This window comes from Oncorhynchus masou, chromosome 15 (assembly GCF_036934945.1).
Source record: "Oncorhynchus masou masou isolate Uvic2021 chromosome 15, UVic_Omas_1.1, whole genome shotgun sequence".
Classification (NCBI taxonomy): domain Eukaryota; kingdom Metazoa; phylum Chordata; class Actinopteri; order Salmoniformes; family Salmonidae; genus Oncorhynchus; species Oncorhynchus masou.
The window spans coordinates 10,141,280-10,157,247 of record NC_088226.1 but is presented as its reverse complement, the minus strand read 5'-3'; the positions used below and the strand labels follow the sequence as shown (position 1 = coordinate 10,157,247).

General features: G+C 48.7%; 1 protein-coding gene across 4 annotated transcripts in view; it reads left to right on the top strand.

Annotated features, from left to right (window-relative positions):
• The window catches only part of LOC135555573 (histone deacetylase 5-like), an 85,696-nt gene that overhangs the window by 56,373 nt on the left and 13,355 nt on the right, over positions 1-15,968 (top strand). For 3 of the 4 annotated variants that reach the window (XM_064988124.1, XM_064988123.1, XM_064988121.1), the window contains 7 exons: positions 735-1,015; positions 1,170-1,314; positions 1,541-1,649; positions 1,971-2,104; positions 5,870-6,001; positions 7,015-7,127; positions 10,854-10,946. In XM_064988124.1, the coding sequence (XP_064844196.1) occupies positions 767-1,015; positions 1,170-1,314; positions 1,541-1,649; positions 1,971-2,104; positions 5,870-6,001; positions 7,015-7,127; positions 10,854-10,946 (975 nt within the window). In that variant the 5' untranslated portion in view covers positions 735-766. The remainder of the gene's footprint in view (positions 1-734; positions 1,016-1,169; positions 1,315-1,540; positions 1,650-1,970; positions 2,105-5,869; positions 6,002-7,014; positions 7,128-10,853; positions 10,947-15,968) is intronic. The other variant, XM_064988122.1, reaches the window with a different exon arrangement.

Sequence of the window (15,968 nt, the reverse complement as noted above, 5' to 3'; positions counted from 1 at the left end):
AATCAGACTTTTAAAATAATGCACTTAGGAGTGTTTAAGTGTTCTAAATACAACATGCACCCTTCCAACTTTTGCCAGCGGAGAGAAGAACAGGCCCCAAACTTTATTCCTCCTGCTGTGTGTACTGTACGACAGTAGTTTGTCCAACTCCTCTGAACTCTGTCATCGTGGTGGAATTATGCAATGGCCCCAGAGAGAGCTAGCATGCCAAACATTATTGAACTCCTGGTCTGGTTTCTGAAAGCAGTAATACACTGAAAGATGGACCGGGTCAGTTGCCAGGGTCAGTCTATTAGATGGGACATATTTGTCCTTTATAGAAACTGGTTGTCATTGCAATGAATGTCTCTCTAACCTACTCGGTGTGCCCTTGTTGACTTCACTCAGTGAGATACAGTAGATCTGTGCCAAGCTACATGTCTAAAATACATATGTATTATGTTAGAAATGACATTTAGCTTACAGTTTGACTATCAAAGGGAATTACTTCTCAGCCCTTGAACTTTAACCTCAACGTTTCAGCAGTATCTGTTGAAGATGTTTGGTTTCTGATTGGTGAAAAAAAAGCCTATATTAAACTGTTGTACTTTGTCTTTATTTGACCACCATTTAACAAACTATTTTCTTCTTTGTCTGCTCCTTTCCTTTCCCCGGTCTCCCTCGCTTCTCTCTTTTTGCCCTCCTTTACTCTTCATTACCTTCTCTGTCTCCTCTCCACCCCTTCCTCCATCTAGCTGTGGAGGTGAAGACAACTCTCCCCTCGGGGATGCAGAGCCCTGTGGGTGGCAGTGAGCAGGGTGTTGGAGGTGGTCCCGTGGACCTGAGGACGGATCCCAGGCTGGGACCCCTGGGCGGAGGAGTGGACCCAGCCATGAGGGAGCAGCAACTGCAGCATGAACTGCTCCTCCTCAAGCAGCAGCAGGAGCTTCAGAAACAGCTTCTCTTCGCTGAGTTCCAGAAGCAGCATGAGGTGCTGACACGCCAGCATGAGGTTCAGCTGCAGGAGCACCTAAAGGTAACGGGGATCCGCTTTAGGAATGCTGGTGGGTGGGTGGGGTTAGAAATGTCTTTAGCCACACGCCACTGGACCGGTCAGTTTCAGGGAGACAGTTTGAGCTTCATTTGACATCCCCTCTCTCTGGCTTTCCTTCCCCCTGGCGTCCCTGCAGCAGCAGCAGGAGATCCTGGCGGCCAAGCGGCAGCAGGAGCTGGAGCAAAAGAGGAAGCTGGAGCAGCAGAGGCATGAGGAGCTGGAGAAACAGAGGCTGGAGCAGCAGCTCCTCATGCTACGCAACAAGGAGAAGGGCAAAGAGAGTGAGTAGTACACAAAAGTCACACACTGAGCAGTATATATCTGGTGTATGAGGAGAAGCTTTCAGGAAGTGAAAACGGATGACATATCTACTGTATATTTCAATCACACTTTTACTTAGTGATACAGTGCTGCTGTTATTGCTCTAGTTTAGATCCTCCTACTCCATAGCTGTTGATCTTTGTTAGCGTTATAATAGCTTTGTGTTGTGATGGTTTGTTCCGGAAGGTGCCATTGCCAGTACGGAGGTGAAGCTGAAGCTCCAGGAGTTCCTCCTGAGCAAAAAAGAGCCTGGCACACCTGGCGGACTAAACCATTCCTTCCCCCAGAAATGCTGGTGAGCCTAACCATCAACATCTAATTTGAGTTCTGAGGCTGGCTAACATTAGCTGGCAGACTGGCCAAGAGCCATGGAAGTGAATGAATATGGAGGAAGGGCTATACCTCAGCTAGGACTCTTAGAGCTCCTACACTGATGTATTGACCCGGAGTGAACTGTTACAAATACTTAACTCCAGACAGTGGTATGTCTTGTTTACCTTCCTCAGCGGGTGTCATGCCAAATGGATAGAGGTTTTAATCTAGTCAGCGAATGTCTTGTCTACACCACAAGTAGTATCAACTCATTCTGGTACCTTAACTGTTATGGCTTCATCAGGGGGGCCCACCACACCTCTCTGGACCCCAACTCCCCCCCTCAGAGTAACACTCCGGGAACGCCGCCCTCCTACAAACTGCCCCCACTACTGGGGTCCTACGAGGGCAGGGACGATTTCCCTCTCCGGAAAACTGGTGAGTGGATGCACTGTGTGTGGTTGCATGTCTGCATTACTTTGAAGTGTGTGTGCATTTAGTGTTTCTCCTTTTCTGGTTTGAGTCAGAATGAGTCACCGCAGCAGTGTTTGAAGGCTGGTGGGCAATAGCTACATACATACACACTCACTCATGTAGATAATTAAGCCCACCCACAGACAAGCCGATGGAGTGGGGTGGTTCACTAAATGGAGATTGGAGACTTTCCAATGAACGTGTTTTAGTCCAGCAGTAAACTTAATCTGGGTCTGAGAAGCTGACCCATGACACATGCTTAAATATATGCTTGCTGTGTCTATATCCTGAAGGATCCCATGTATCTAGATCTAATTATATTGCTTGTTGTTTGGTATTGTTTCCATAGACTTGTTAGCTCATGCTTACTGGGACTTATGACCAGTGGAAAGCACCGCTATTAGATGCTAATTAAATTGAACCCGGGGCTTTTGCTTAATTGCCCCAATTCCTATTTTTTCCCCTCCCTCTATATTGGTTCATTTGGATCCCCATTAGCTTTTGCCAAAGCAGCAGGTATTCTTCCTGGGGTCCAATCTCTGTTTTATTTACTTCCATTAGTCTAATTTGGTATGTCGTTCATTGCATCAACAATGGGCTGAAAAAGCAGTTGCGTGAAGGAGGGGTTAGTTGCAAATGGACATTTATTTCAGTCTTAGTGTCCCCAGTCAATAAGATATATAAATATCCTCATTTTGAGCCGTCCATAGTGCTTTTGGATATGAGCTGTTTGTTTATGGTTTCTGTTGTATGTCTTTTTGATTTAAACTCACTGCTTTCTCCTCTCGCTCTCCTCTCGCTGTCTCGCTCGCTCTCCTCTCGCTCGTCTCTCTCGCTCTCCTCTCGCTCTCCTCTCGCTCTCCTCTCGCTCGTCTCGCTCGCTCTCGCCTTCCTCTCGCTCTCCTCTCGCTCGCTCTCCTCTCGCTGTCTCTCTCGCTCCTCTCCTCTCTCTCCTCTCCTCTCGCTCGCTCCTCGCTGTCTCGCTCGCTCTCCTCGCTGTCTCGCTCGCTCCTCTCGCGTCTCGCTCTCTCTCTCCGCTCTCGCTCTCCTCTCGCTGTCTCGCTGTCTCGCTCTCCTTCGCTGTCTCGCTCTCCTCGCTGTCTCGCTCTCCTCTCCTCTCGCTGTCTCCTCGCGCTCCTCTCGCTCGCTGTCTCGCTCGCTCCTCGCTCGCTGTCTCGCTCGCTCTCCTCTCGTCTCGCTCGCTCTCCTCTCTCGCTGTCTCGCCGCTGTCCTCTCGCTGTCTCGCTCGCTCGCTCTCTCCTCTCGCTGTCTCGCTGTCGCTCTCCTCGCTGTCTCGCTCGCTCTCCTCTCGCTGTCTCGCTCGCGCTGTCTCTCCTCTCGCTGTCTCGCTCGCTCTCGCTGTCTCGCTCGCTCTCGCTGTCGCTCGTCTCGCTCTCGCTCGTCTCGCTCGCTCTCCTCTCGCTGTCTCGCTCGCTCTCCTCTCGTCTCGTCTCGCTCTCCTCTCGCTGTCTCGCTCGCTCTCCTCTCGCTGTCTCGCTCGCTCTCGCGCTCGCTGTCCTCGCTCTCCTCTCGCTGTCTCGCTCGCTCTCCTCTCGCTGTCTCGCTCGCTCTCCTCTCGCTGTCTCGCTCGCTCTCCTCTCGCTGTCTCGCTCGCTCTCCTCTCGCTGTCTCGCTCGCTCTCCTCTCGCTGTCTCGCTCGCTCTCCTCTCGCTGTCTCTCGCTCTCCTCTCGCTGGCTCGCTCGCTCTCCTCTCGCTGTCTCGCTGTCGCTCTCCTCTCGCGTCTCGCTCGCTCTCCTCTCGCTCTCGCTCGCTCTCCTCTCGCTGTCTCGCTCGCTCTCCTCTCGCTCTCGCGCTCGCTCTCTCGCTGTCTCGTCTCGCTCTCCTCTCGCGCTCGCTCGCTCGCTCTCCTCTCGCTCGCTCGCTCGCGCTCTCCCGCTGTCTCGCTCGCTCTCCTCTCGCTGTCTCGCTCGCTCCTCTCGCTCTCTCGCTCTCGCTCTCCTCTCGCTGTCTCGCTCCTCGCTCTCCTCTCGCTGTCTCGCTCTCTCTCTCCTCTCGCTCTCTGCTCTCGCTCGCTCTCCTCTCCGCTCCTCTCGCGCTCGCTCTCCTCTCGCTGTCTCGCCGCTCTCCTCTCGCTGTCTCGCCGCTCGCTCTCCTCTCGCTCGCTCGCTCTCCTCTCGCTGTCTCGCTCGCTCTCCTCTCGCTCTCTCGCTCTCGCTCTCCTCGCGCTGTCCTCTCGCTCGCTCTCCTCGCTCGCTGTCTCGCTCGCTCTCCTCTCGCTCTCGCTCGCTCTCCTCTCGCTGTCTCGCTCGCTCTCCTCTCGCTGCTCTCGCTCGCTCTCTCCCTCGCTGCTCTCTCTCTCGCTCGCTCTCCTCTCGCTGTCGCTCTCCTCTCGCTATCTCGCTCGCTCTCCTCTCGCGCTCGCTCGCTCGCTCTCCTCTCGCTGTCTCGCTCGCTCTCCTCTCGCTGTCGCTGTCTCGCTCGCTCTCCTCTCTCGTCTCGCTCGCTCTCCTCTCGCTGTCTCGCCGCTCTCCTCTCGCTGTCTCGCTCGCTCTCCTCTCGCTGTCTCGCTCGCTCGCTCTCGCTCGTCTCGCTCGCTCTCCTCTCGCTCGTCTCGCTCTCGCTCTCGCTCTCGCTCGTCTCGGCTCGCTCGCTCTCCTCTCGCCGTCTCGCTCGCTCTCCTCTCGCCGTCTCGCTCGCTCGCTCCTCTCGCTCGCTCGTCTCGCTCTCGCTCGCTCCTCTCGCTGTCTCGCTCGCTCGCTCTCCTCTCGCCGTCTCGCTCGCCGCTCCTCCTCTCGCTCTCCTCTCGCTCGCTCCTCTCGCTCGTCTCGCTCGCTCTCTCTCGCCGTCTCGCTCGCTCTCCTCTCGCTGTCTCGCTCTCTCCTCTCGCTGTCTCGCCGCTCTCCTCTCGCTCGCTCTCCTCTCGCCTCTCGCTCGCTCTCCTCTCGCTGTCTCGCTCTCCTCTCGCTGTCTCGCTCGCTCGCTCCTCTCCTCTCGCCGTCTCGCTCGCTCTCCGCTCTCTCTCGCTCTCGCTCTCCTCTCGCTCTCCTCTCGCGTCTCGCTCTCCTCTCGCTGTCTCGCTCTCGCTCTCGCTGTCGCTCTCCTTCGCTCGCTCTCCTCTCGCTCTCTCGCTCCTCGCTGTCTCTCGCTCCTCTCGCTCACTCGCCGCTGTCTCGCTCGCTCTCCGCCGTCTCTCTCCGTCTCTCTCGCTCTCCACTCGCCGTCTCTCTCGCGTCTCTCGCCTCTCGCTGTCTCGCTCTCGCTCCTCTCGCTCGCTGTCTCCGCTCGCTCTCCTCTCGCGTCTCGCCGCTCTCCTCTCGCTCTCGCCTATCTCGCTCTCGCCTATCGCTCGCCTATCTCGCTCTCGCCTATCGCTCTCGCATATCTCGCTCTCGCATATCTCGCTCTCTCCTATCGCTCGCCTATCTCGCTCTCGCCTATCCCTCGCATATCTCGCTCTCTCTCGCCTCTCTCGCCCTCTCTCACCTATCGCTCGCATATCTCGCTCTCGCATATCTCGCTCTCGCCTATCACTCGCATATCTCGCTCTCGCCCGCCTATCGCTCGCATATCTCGCCTATCGCTCGCATATCTCGCCTATCGCTCGCATATCTCGCTCTCTCGCCTATCGCTCGCCTACCTCGCTCTCTCGCCTATCTCTCGCTCTTGCCCGCCTATCTCTCGCTCTCATATCTCGCTCTCGCCTATCTCTCGCTCTCGCCTATCTCTCGCCTATCGCTCGCTCTCGCCCCTCTCTCTCCTGCCGACAGCCTCAGAGCCCAATCTGAAGGTGCGTTCACGGTTAAAACAGAAGGTAGCTGAGAGGCGGAGCAGTCCTCTGCTGAGGAGGAAGGACGGGACAGTGATAAGTACCTTCAAAAAGAGAGCCATCGAGATCTCTGGTGAGAGCACACACACACACACACACACACACCATGCATTTACACACTCTTCCATTATGCATTTACATACTCTCATACAAATACAAATACATTGTACACTCAACTGGAATTCCACACCCTGTGCCATTTCATAGTTGTAAACCAACCCCAGTGAGAAGCATCCAGTTGGGTGAACCATAAATCATCTGAAGTCACGCCCTACTTAACATAAAACAGTCATTTCAACACTGGCCTGATGGTAAAAGTAGACATCCGGAGGGGCCACGACACTCTACAACTCAAGCTAATTTCCCAGAAGGACCTAGTTACATAACCCACTTAGTCAGGTTGGCTATATACACATGCCACACAATGCCTTTCCAGACCTAGTACTGGAGCTAGCCACCGTATGTTAGGTTTAAGGGTTTTCCCTATTAGCCGTTTTCATGTCACATGTAACTACTATGTAAACATAGGAGATCGTATAAATGCTGGTTGTTCTCGAGACCACAACAGAAGCTATGCTTATGATTTAACTCACCTGTGTCATCTGCTAATGAAAGCAGAAGCTTTTCTGGGACTAAATATAGGTGCTTATTGGAGACAAACAAAAATAGCAGGGACTATAGGGTAGGGTGTGGATTAATACATAAGGCTTGAATAGGACAAAAGGGGATGGGTTTGGGTGGGTTAGCTGACAGTGGAGCAGGGAAAAAGAGAACAGGGTTTTTGTGAAAGTTTGGAATGGGACTAAGAAGGTTGGCCTCTTGAAAGAGTCAAAGAAACGTTGGGAAGACCTTTTTCCTAGTTCTCTGATTCCATGTATATGTTACCAATGATAGTTTATTCTGTTTCTACCTTTCTGGATAGAAAACAGCCTGATTTAACCTAGACATTTCTCTTCACACATTTGTAGAGTTTGATGCAAGCTTGGAGAAAGGCCGTACCACACAGAGGTTTTGGCGGTGGTGTCTGTCTGCCTGGGATGCTGGGTTGGTTCTGTCTCTGAGTGGCCTGTTCCATTGTCATTGCAGTGTCCTCCATGTGCAGCAGTGCCCCTGGCTCCGGGCCCAGCTCGCCCAACAGCTCCAACAGCGCCATCGCAGAGAACGGCTCCAGCGGATCTGTCCCCAACATCCACGCAGAGGTAAGAGAGGGGAGGGCTGTGGGAGGATGCTAGGGGGTCAAGGGGTGCCTCCCCTCTGCACAAAAAAACAAATTCTACCTTCTATAGAACTTAATAACCCCTGAAATGTGTGTTGCTGTTTGTCTGTGTTGATGCATTTTTATAACACCCCATGCAAAATCCATAACCTACTGCTTGGACAAAAGGTACCAGGAACCAACAGAGTGCATGTTTTATAAAATGTCTCATCGCATTAGTATAAAAAGTGTTGCAAGATAGAGAGACTCAAATGGAGCCCATTCTGATTGGGTAAGGGGGTACCAAGTCAGTTGTACAACTTAATGCCTTCAACTGAAATGTGTCTTCCCCATTTAACCCAACCCCTCTGAATCAGAGTGGTGGGGGGTTGCCTTAATTGACATCCCCGTCTTCGGTGCCCAGGGAACAGTGGGTTAACTGCCTTGCTCAGGGGCTGACAGATTTTTACCTTGTCAGCTCGGGGATTCGATCCAGCAACCTTTCGGTTACTGGCTGAACTCTCTAACCGTTAGGCTACCTGGTGGTTTGGTTTAGTTTTGATCAACCCTGCTGTTAGTTATAGATCAAATGCAATGGGGACTTATGAGGAGTGTTACATGACTAGGTTTGATAGGGCCATGTTCTTTAGGGCTAATAGTAGCTTATTCTTTATGTGTGTATGGTCATTGTGCTTGGCTGAATTGTAAACTAGGGGTGAGAGGATAGTGGCTGACTGCAGTGAGTAAGGCCTGAAAATAAGCTTGGATAGACTAGGGGGGGGCGGAAGGTTGGTCTGATGCACTGAGCATCAAGTGGCCCCAGGAACATCTTAACCTTGAGGGAGAGAAAGCAAGAGAGATGAGAAGGGGGATGTAGGAGGGAGAACGAGCTAGCCATAGTGTTTTGAATGACTGCGATCCTCCATTTTGATAATAAAACCTGATCCATTGTTCATCATGTAAGATAAATATAGGCCTAGCTGCCTTAGCTATTTCATTGCAGAACATACTGTAAGTTCACTGATCAGAACTGCCAGTTCTTGTCCCTGGGACTTGAGTTTTTCCTGGTAGTCAGGCTACTTACAGAACAGCTGTAGCTGGAACACTAAAGCCCTCAGGTACTCGGTCTTACTCTCCATATCTACCTCTTCAAATATCTGTTTTAGAAGACCTGTGTTTTAATGGATAAATGTTTTTTTTTATTTGGTCGAACAAATCATTTAATTGTGTGTGTTCACACAGGGTTGACGATTTGAATTCAAATTAGCATTTTGTCCTCTCATTCAGACAGGTCTCTCAAAACTCAATTTACAGCCATCTTCCACCTGCCATTTTATAAGACCCAAAAATACTTCATCTCTCTTCTCTCCAAAAGTAGGGCAACAAAAATAAAAAGCATTAGTCAATCTCTGAGACCATTTAATTTCCCTCCCCTCCCTCCCTGAAAATACTTGATTACTGCCATTCTCTCGAAGCGGAGAAACAGTCGACCGCTGATGACATAACAAGCGCCTTGTTAGCCTGCTGTGTGCAACTTTCCAAAATAGCCACCCCCATCAAGAACATTATTGCGTCATCGCCGCCCCAGCAGATCCGGGCTGATAAATGGTCAGACGCACACAGAAAGGAGAGTGTGACATTGTTTTAACAACAAATAGGGCAGTTTACCATGGATCAACACCTTGTTTGGGATGCGTGGTGACTTTCTTTAAAAAGCTATTTTCCCTGTTATTAAATAGTGTTTCTGTTGCGTTAGTCTTCCCCCGACAACGTCATTATCAGTGAGAACCTGTGGAAAAGGCTGAAAAAGAGAAGGGTCCTTGTTGAGAAAGTCGAGGCAGGGAGAAATATGGCTGTGTCTGAATACCCATATTGCTTTTTGTATTATGCTTTAAAATCTAGGATGTAATAATCATTTAGGAGTAAATAGAGTAAAAATCGCTGCACACTATTGAGGAAGAGACTGGTCTTTTTGCACGTGTTTGACAACGGCTGATAATCAGAATATGGCCTACTAAATTGAACAGCTTGCAGGGGAACAAGCGTGTTCGGACATTTGATGATGCCTTCTCATAATGCGGGTGATTCTCTGATCCACCTCTACGCAGACGACACTGCCCGACTTGCATCACTACTCTGGATGGTTCTGACTTAGGCACTTGTAGTTGTCCACATATTCTATGTGTCTGGCTAGACTGTAAACTCTCCTTCCAGACTCATTAAACATCTCCAATCCAAAATTAAATCAAGAATCGGCTTCCTATTTCGCAACAAAGCCTCCTCCTCTCATGCTGCCAAAGATAGCCTCGTAAAACTGACCATCCTACCGATCCTTGACTTCGGCGATGTCATTTACAAAATAGCCTCAAACTCTACTCAGCAAATTGGATGCAGTCTATCACAGTGCCATACGTTTTGTCACCAAAGCCCCATATACCACCAACCACTGCCACCTGTATGCCACATTCGTCACCAGACCCACTGGCTCCAGGTCATCTATAAGTCTCTGCCAGGTAAAGCCCTGCCTTATCTTAGCTCACTGGTCACCATAGCAGCACCCTCTCTTAGCACGCGCTCCAGCAGGTATATCTCACTGGTCATCCCCAAAGCCAACACCTCCTTTGGCCGCCTTTCCTTCCAGTTCTCTGCTTCCAATGACTTCAGCGATTTTTGCTATTTGTTCCAGTTGGAGACTTATCTCCCTCACTAACTTTAAGCATCAGCTATCTGAGCAGCTTACCGATCGCTGCAGCTGTACATTGCCCATCTGTAAGTAGCCCATCCAATCTACCTACCTCATCCCCACATTGTTTTTATTAACTTTTTTTGCTCTTTTGCACATCAGTATTTCTACTTGCACATCATCATCTGCACATCTCACGCCATTGTTTGTTTAATTGCAAAATTGTAATTACTTTGTTACTATGGCCTATTTATTGCCTTACTTCTTTACGCTATTTGCACACACTGTATATAGACTTTTCTATTGTGTTATTGACTGTTTGTTTATCCCATGTGTAACTGTGTTTGTCACACTGCTTTGCTTTATCTTGGCCAGGTCGCAGTTGCAAATTAGAACTTGTTCTCAACTGGCCTACCTGGTTAAATAAAGGTGAAATAAAAAATAAAATGGATTATTAGTATGTTGATATTCGTTGCTTACGGCATACGTTTTTACTAAACAGTACATTCTAAATAGTATGTAGTGCTATTAGTACACAGTATGTATTTTTATTAAGTAGTAGGCAAGACCGATTTCAGACACAGCCGAAACAGTTTCTGTACAGTGTTAGCCAGGTGAAGTCTAAATGGCAAGTTAAAAAAGCTCAGGAAATGGTACAGGCGAGCACACCTGCACAAACCTCAAATAACAGCCGTTTGTTCAAAGGGAACTGGAAGCCTCGGCGGCATTTGGAGAGAAATGTTGTGCGAGCTGAAAGAATGAGTCACACTATGGTTCGAGCTCCTGTCCTGACTGTTTATACTGCAGAGGGTCAGATAGAACACAAGATGGATTCCTTTCTTCCTCTCTCTCGTTGTTGCAAGGGTAGATTAAATATACATGCACTGATGGGATGTTTTAGTGAGCTGGAAGACTTCACTCTCCCTCTCTGGAAAATACCTCCTCTCTCTTGCTCGCTCGCCTCTCTCTTGCTCGCTCGCCTCTCTCTTGCTCGCTCGCCTCTCTCGCTCGCTCTCTCTAAACCACTTTTTCCTATTTTCTGTGCAGCAGCTGCGGTCCCTCCACCAGACCCTGAGCCTCTACACGTCCCCCTCGCTGCCTAACATCTCCCTGGGCCTTCCAGCCAACTCGCACCTCACCGTGAGTACTCTACTGAAACTCTGAACACTAGCAACTAGGGATGGGCATGAGTACTCGAACAGACACCATCTTTAACCAGAAATCAAAAGGTTGTCTTGAAAACAACATTTAATTTGCTTTGACTCTAGTGTTCCAATTGTACATGTGCATTTGCGGGGCACAACAAAAAGAAAACCAAGCTAATCATCACACAGTTCCTCTCCCTAAATTCCCTTTCCCCTCCTTGTCTCACTCACTCAGTTGTGTTCCGACCGCTCTGTCTACACGCACACACAAGCTCCCGTTAGGCCTACAGAAACAAGTGCCTATTAAAAACCGATCTAATTGATGGGATACACAAGCTTCATTCCTTGCCAAATGACGACAGTTTTATCACATTCTTAATGGACTGCTGGGCTGAAGTAGGGAAATATGTTCCAACAACGAGCGCTGCAGTTTTGGAAAGATTGTCCTGTCTATTTTCCACTTATGCTACTTTGTGAATGCCATTTAGAATTGGTTAGCCTAGGCTATAGCCGCCCTAAACATTTATCAGAATCATTACGCCTAGGCCTACTCACCAAACAGATGTCATGGCCGTAATTCATCCCCATGCAGTATTCAATATGGAATTTTTAATCCATTTGGAAAATTCCAAAGAACAGGCAGAATAAACCAAATTGAACGTCTGTATATGGAAAAGATGGGTTTTGGTTTGTAACCCGGAAAAAATGATTTCACCTCGTCGCCAAATTGAACCCCGTTTTTTAAATGATCTGAGAAGGACTGTTCCACATGTGAGATCACTTTGTACCGGAAACCTTTTTCATTTGGAAAAATATTCTGTTCTATATTATTTAGTTTTTGTTTTGTTTTTTTTACAATAAAATATGTCTCTTGATTGTGATAAGGGTTTGGGAAATAAGAGCAATTTGCCTGCTGAAATAACAAAACAAAGCTATGCCATTGCACAGCCATAGGCTTCTACAAGCCCCACTGTTGAGGTTGCTTTTTGAAGATTGTGTTCCACAATATAATATCAATAGTTGATATTACGGTTTCAATAAATTAACTTTAAATAGCAAAAAAATATGTGTATCTCTAAGCAAAAAAAGAAATGTCCCTTTTTCAGAACCCTGTCTTTCAAAGATGATTCTTAAAAATCCAAATAACTTGACAGATCTTCATTGTAAATTGTTTGAACACTGTTTCCCATGCTTGTGCAATGAATCGTAAACAATTAATCAACATGCACCTGTGGAACGGTCATTAAGACACTAACAGCTTGCAGGCGGTAGGCAATTAAGGTCACAGTTACAGTGGGGCAAATAAGTATTTTGTCAGCCACCAATTGTGCAAGTTCTCCCACTTAAGATGAGAGGCCTGTAATTTTCATCATAGGTACACTTCAACTATGACAGACAAAATGAGGGGGAAAAAACCCAGAAAATCACATTGTAGGATTTTTTATGAATTTCTTTGCAAATTATGGTGGAAAATAAGTATTTGGTCACCTACAAGCAAGATTTCTAGCTCTCACAGACCTGTAACTTCTCTGTCCTCCACTTGTTACCTGTATTAATGGCACTTGTTTGAACTTATCAGTATAAAAGACACCTGTCCACAACCTCAAACAGTCACACTCGAAACTCCACTATGGCCAAGACCAAAGAGCTGTCAAAGGACACCAGAAACAAAATTGTAGACCTGCACCAGGCTGGGAAGACTGAATCTGCAATAGGTAAGCAGCTTGGTTTGAAGAAATCAACTGTGGAAGCAATTATTAGGAAATGGAAGACATACAAGACCACTGATAATCTCCCTCGATCTGGGGCTCCACGCAAGATCTCACCCCGTGGGGTCAAAATGATCACAAGAACGGTGAGCAAAAATCCCAGAACCACACGGGGGGACCTAGGGAATGACCTGCAGAGAGCTGGGACCAACGTAACAAAGCCTACCATCAGTACCACACTACGCCGCCAGGGACTCAAATCCTGCAGTGCCCAGGGGGGTTTCACCCTGCTTAAGCCAGTACATGTCCAGGCCCATCCTGAAGTTTGCTAGAGAGCATTTGGATGATCCAGAAGATTGGGAGAATATCATATGGTCAGATGAAACCAAAATATAATTTTTTGGCAATTCAACTCGTCGTGTTTGGAGGACAAAGAATGCTGAGTTGCATCCAAAGAACACCATACCTACTGTGAAGCATGGGGGTGGAAACATCATGCTTTGGGGCTGTTTTTCTGCAAAGGGACCAGGACGACTGATCCGTGTAAAGGACAGAATGAATGGGGCCATGTATTGTGAGATTTTGAGTGAAAACCTCCTTCCATCAGCAAGGGCATTGAAGATGAAATGTGGCTGGGGCTTTCAGCATGACAATGATCCCAAACACACCGCCCGGGCAACAAAGGAGTGGCTTCGTAAGAAGCATTTCAAGGTCCTGGAGTGGCCTAGCCAGTCTCCAGATCTCAACCCCATAGAAAATCTTTGGAGGGAGTTGAAAGTCCGTGTTGCCCAGCAACAGCCCCAAAACCTCACTCCTCTAGAGGAGATCTGCATGGAGGAATGGGCCAAAATACCAGCAACAGTGTGTGAAAACTTACAGAAAACGTTTGACCTCTGTCATTGCCAACAAAGGGTATATAACAAAGTATTGAGATAAACTTTTGTTATTGACCAAATACTTATTTTCCACCATAATTTGCAAATAAATAAATAAAAAATCCTACAATGTGATTTTCTGGAATTCTTTCCCTCATTTTGTCTGTCATAGTTGAAGTGTACCTATGATGAAAATTACAGGCCTCATCTTTAAGTGGGAGAACTTGCACAATTGGTGGCTGACTAAATACTTTTTTGCCCCACTGTATGAAAATTTAGGACACTAATGAGACCTTTCTACTGACTCTGAAACGCACCAAAAGAAAGATGCCCAGGGTCCCTGCTCATCTGCGTGAACGTGCCTTTGGCATGCTGCAAGGAGGCATGAAGACTGCAGATGTTGCCAGGGCAATAAATTGCAATGTCCGTACTGTGAGACGCTTAAGACGGCGCTACAGGGAGACAGAACGGACGTGTAACAACACCTGCACAGGATCAGTACATCCGAACTTCACACCTGCGGGACAGCAACAACTGCCGGAGTTAAACCAGAAATGCACAATCCCCCCATCAGTGTTCAGGCTGTCAGCAATAAGCTGAGAGAGGCTGGACTGATGGCTGTAGGCCTGTTGTAAGGCAGGGCCTCACCAGACATCACAGGCAACAACGTCGCCTATGGGCACAACCCACCGTCGCTGGACCAGACAAGACTGTCAAAGTGCTCCACAGCCCGTCTGGTGTTCAACCTTCCCAAGTTCTCTCACGTCACCCCGCTCCTCCGCTCTCTCCACTGGCTTCCAGTTGAAGCTCGCATCCGCTACAAGACCATGGTGCTTGCCTACGGAGCTGTGAGGGGAACGGCACCGCAGTACCTCCAGGCTCTGATCAGGCCCTACACCCAAACAAGAGCACTGCGTTCATCTACCTCTGGCCTGCTCGCCTCCCTACCACTGAGGAAGTACAGTTCCCGCTCAGCCCAGTCAAAACTGTTCGCTGCTCTGGCCCCCCAATGGTGGAACAAACTCCCTCACGACGCCAGGACAGCGGAGTCAATCACCACCTTCCGGAGACACCTGAAACCCCACCTCTTTAAGGAATACCTAGGATAGGATAAAGTAATCCTTCTCACCCCCCCTTAAATGATTTAGATGCACTATTGTAAAGTGGCTGTTCCACTGGATGTCATAAGGTGAATTCACCAATTTGTAAGTCGCTCTGGATAAGAGCGTCTGCCAAATGACTTAAATGTAAATGTAAATGCTCTTCTCTGACGAGTCGCGGTTTTGTCTCACCAGGGGTGATGGTCGGATTCACGTTTATCGTCAAAGGAATGAGCATTACACTGAGGCCTGTACTCTGGAGCGGGATCAATGTGGAGGGTCCGTCATGGTCTGGGGCGGTGTGTCACAGCATCGTCAGACTGTGCTTGTTGTCATTGCAGGCAATCTCAATGCTGTGTGTTACAGGCAAGACATCCTCCTCCCTCATGTGGTACCCTTCCTGCAGGCTCATCCTGACATGACCCTCCAGCATGACAATGCCACCAGCCATACTGCTCGTTCTGTGCGTGATTTCCTGCCAGACAGGAATGTCAGTGTTCTGCCATGGCCAGCGAAGAGCCCGGATCTCAATCCCATTGAGCAAGTCTGGGACCTGTTGGATCGGAGGGTGAGGGCTAGGGCCGTTCCCCCAGAAATGTCCAGGAACTTGCAGGTGCCTTGGTGGAAGAGTGGGTTCACATCTCACAGCAAGAACTGGCAAATCTGGGGAAGTCCATGAGGAGGAGATGCACTGCAGTACTTAATGCAGCTGGTGGCCACACCAGACACTGACCGACTTTTGATTTTGACCCCCCCTTTGTTCAGGGACACATTATTCAATTTCTGTTAGTCACATGTCTGGAACTCTTTCAGTTTATGTCTCAGTTTAATCTTGTTATGTTCATACAAATATTTACACATGTTAAGTTTGCTGAAAATAAACGCAGTTGACAGCGAGAGGACGTTTCTTTTTTTTTTTGCCGTGTGTGTGTGTGTGTGGCAATTTAGCAATTAAGATTTTATCTGTAATGGTTATAATACATTTGCCATAGCTGCTGTTTGTTAAATTAGAACCTGAGTGAAAAACTCAACTATGACAAGCTCAAATCAAGTTTATTCACCCAATGAGTCAGACAGCTGAACAGCCAAAGACATCTTGTGTGTGTGTGTGTGTGTGTGTGTGTGTGTGTGTGTGTGTGTGTGTGTATACCCCAATTTAGGTGAAGTCTCCTCCGTCCCTCTAAACATTATATATTTTTTGCTAGGCTCGAAGTTAAGTGATGTGGTTAATAAACTGTTCCTTCTCCCTTACTGTGACCTGACTTGACCTCGACCCCCCCCCCCCCTCCCCCCATTCCTCACTAATCCACAGCTCTCCACCCTTATCAGTGAC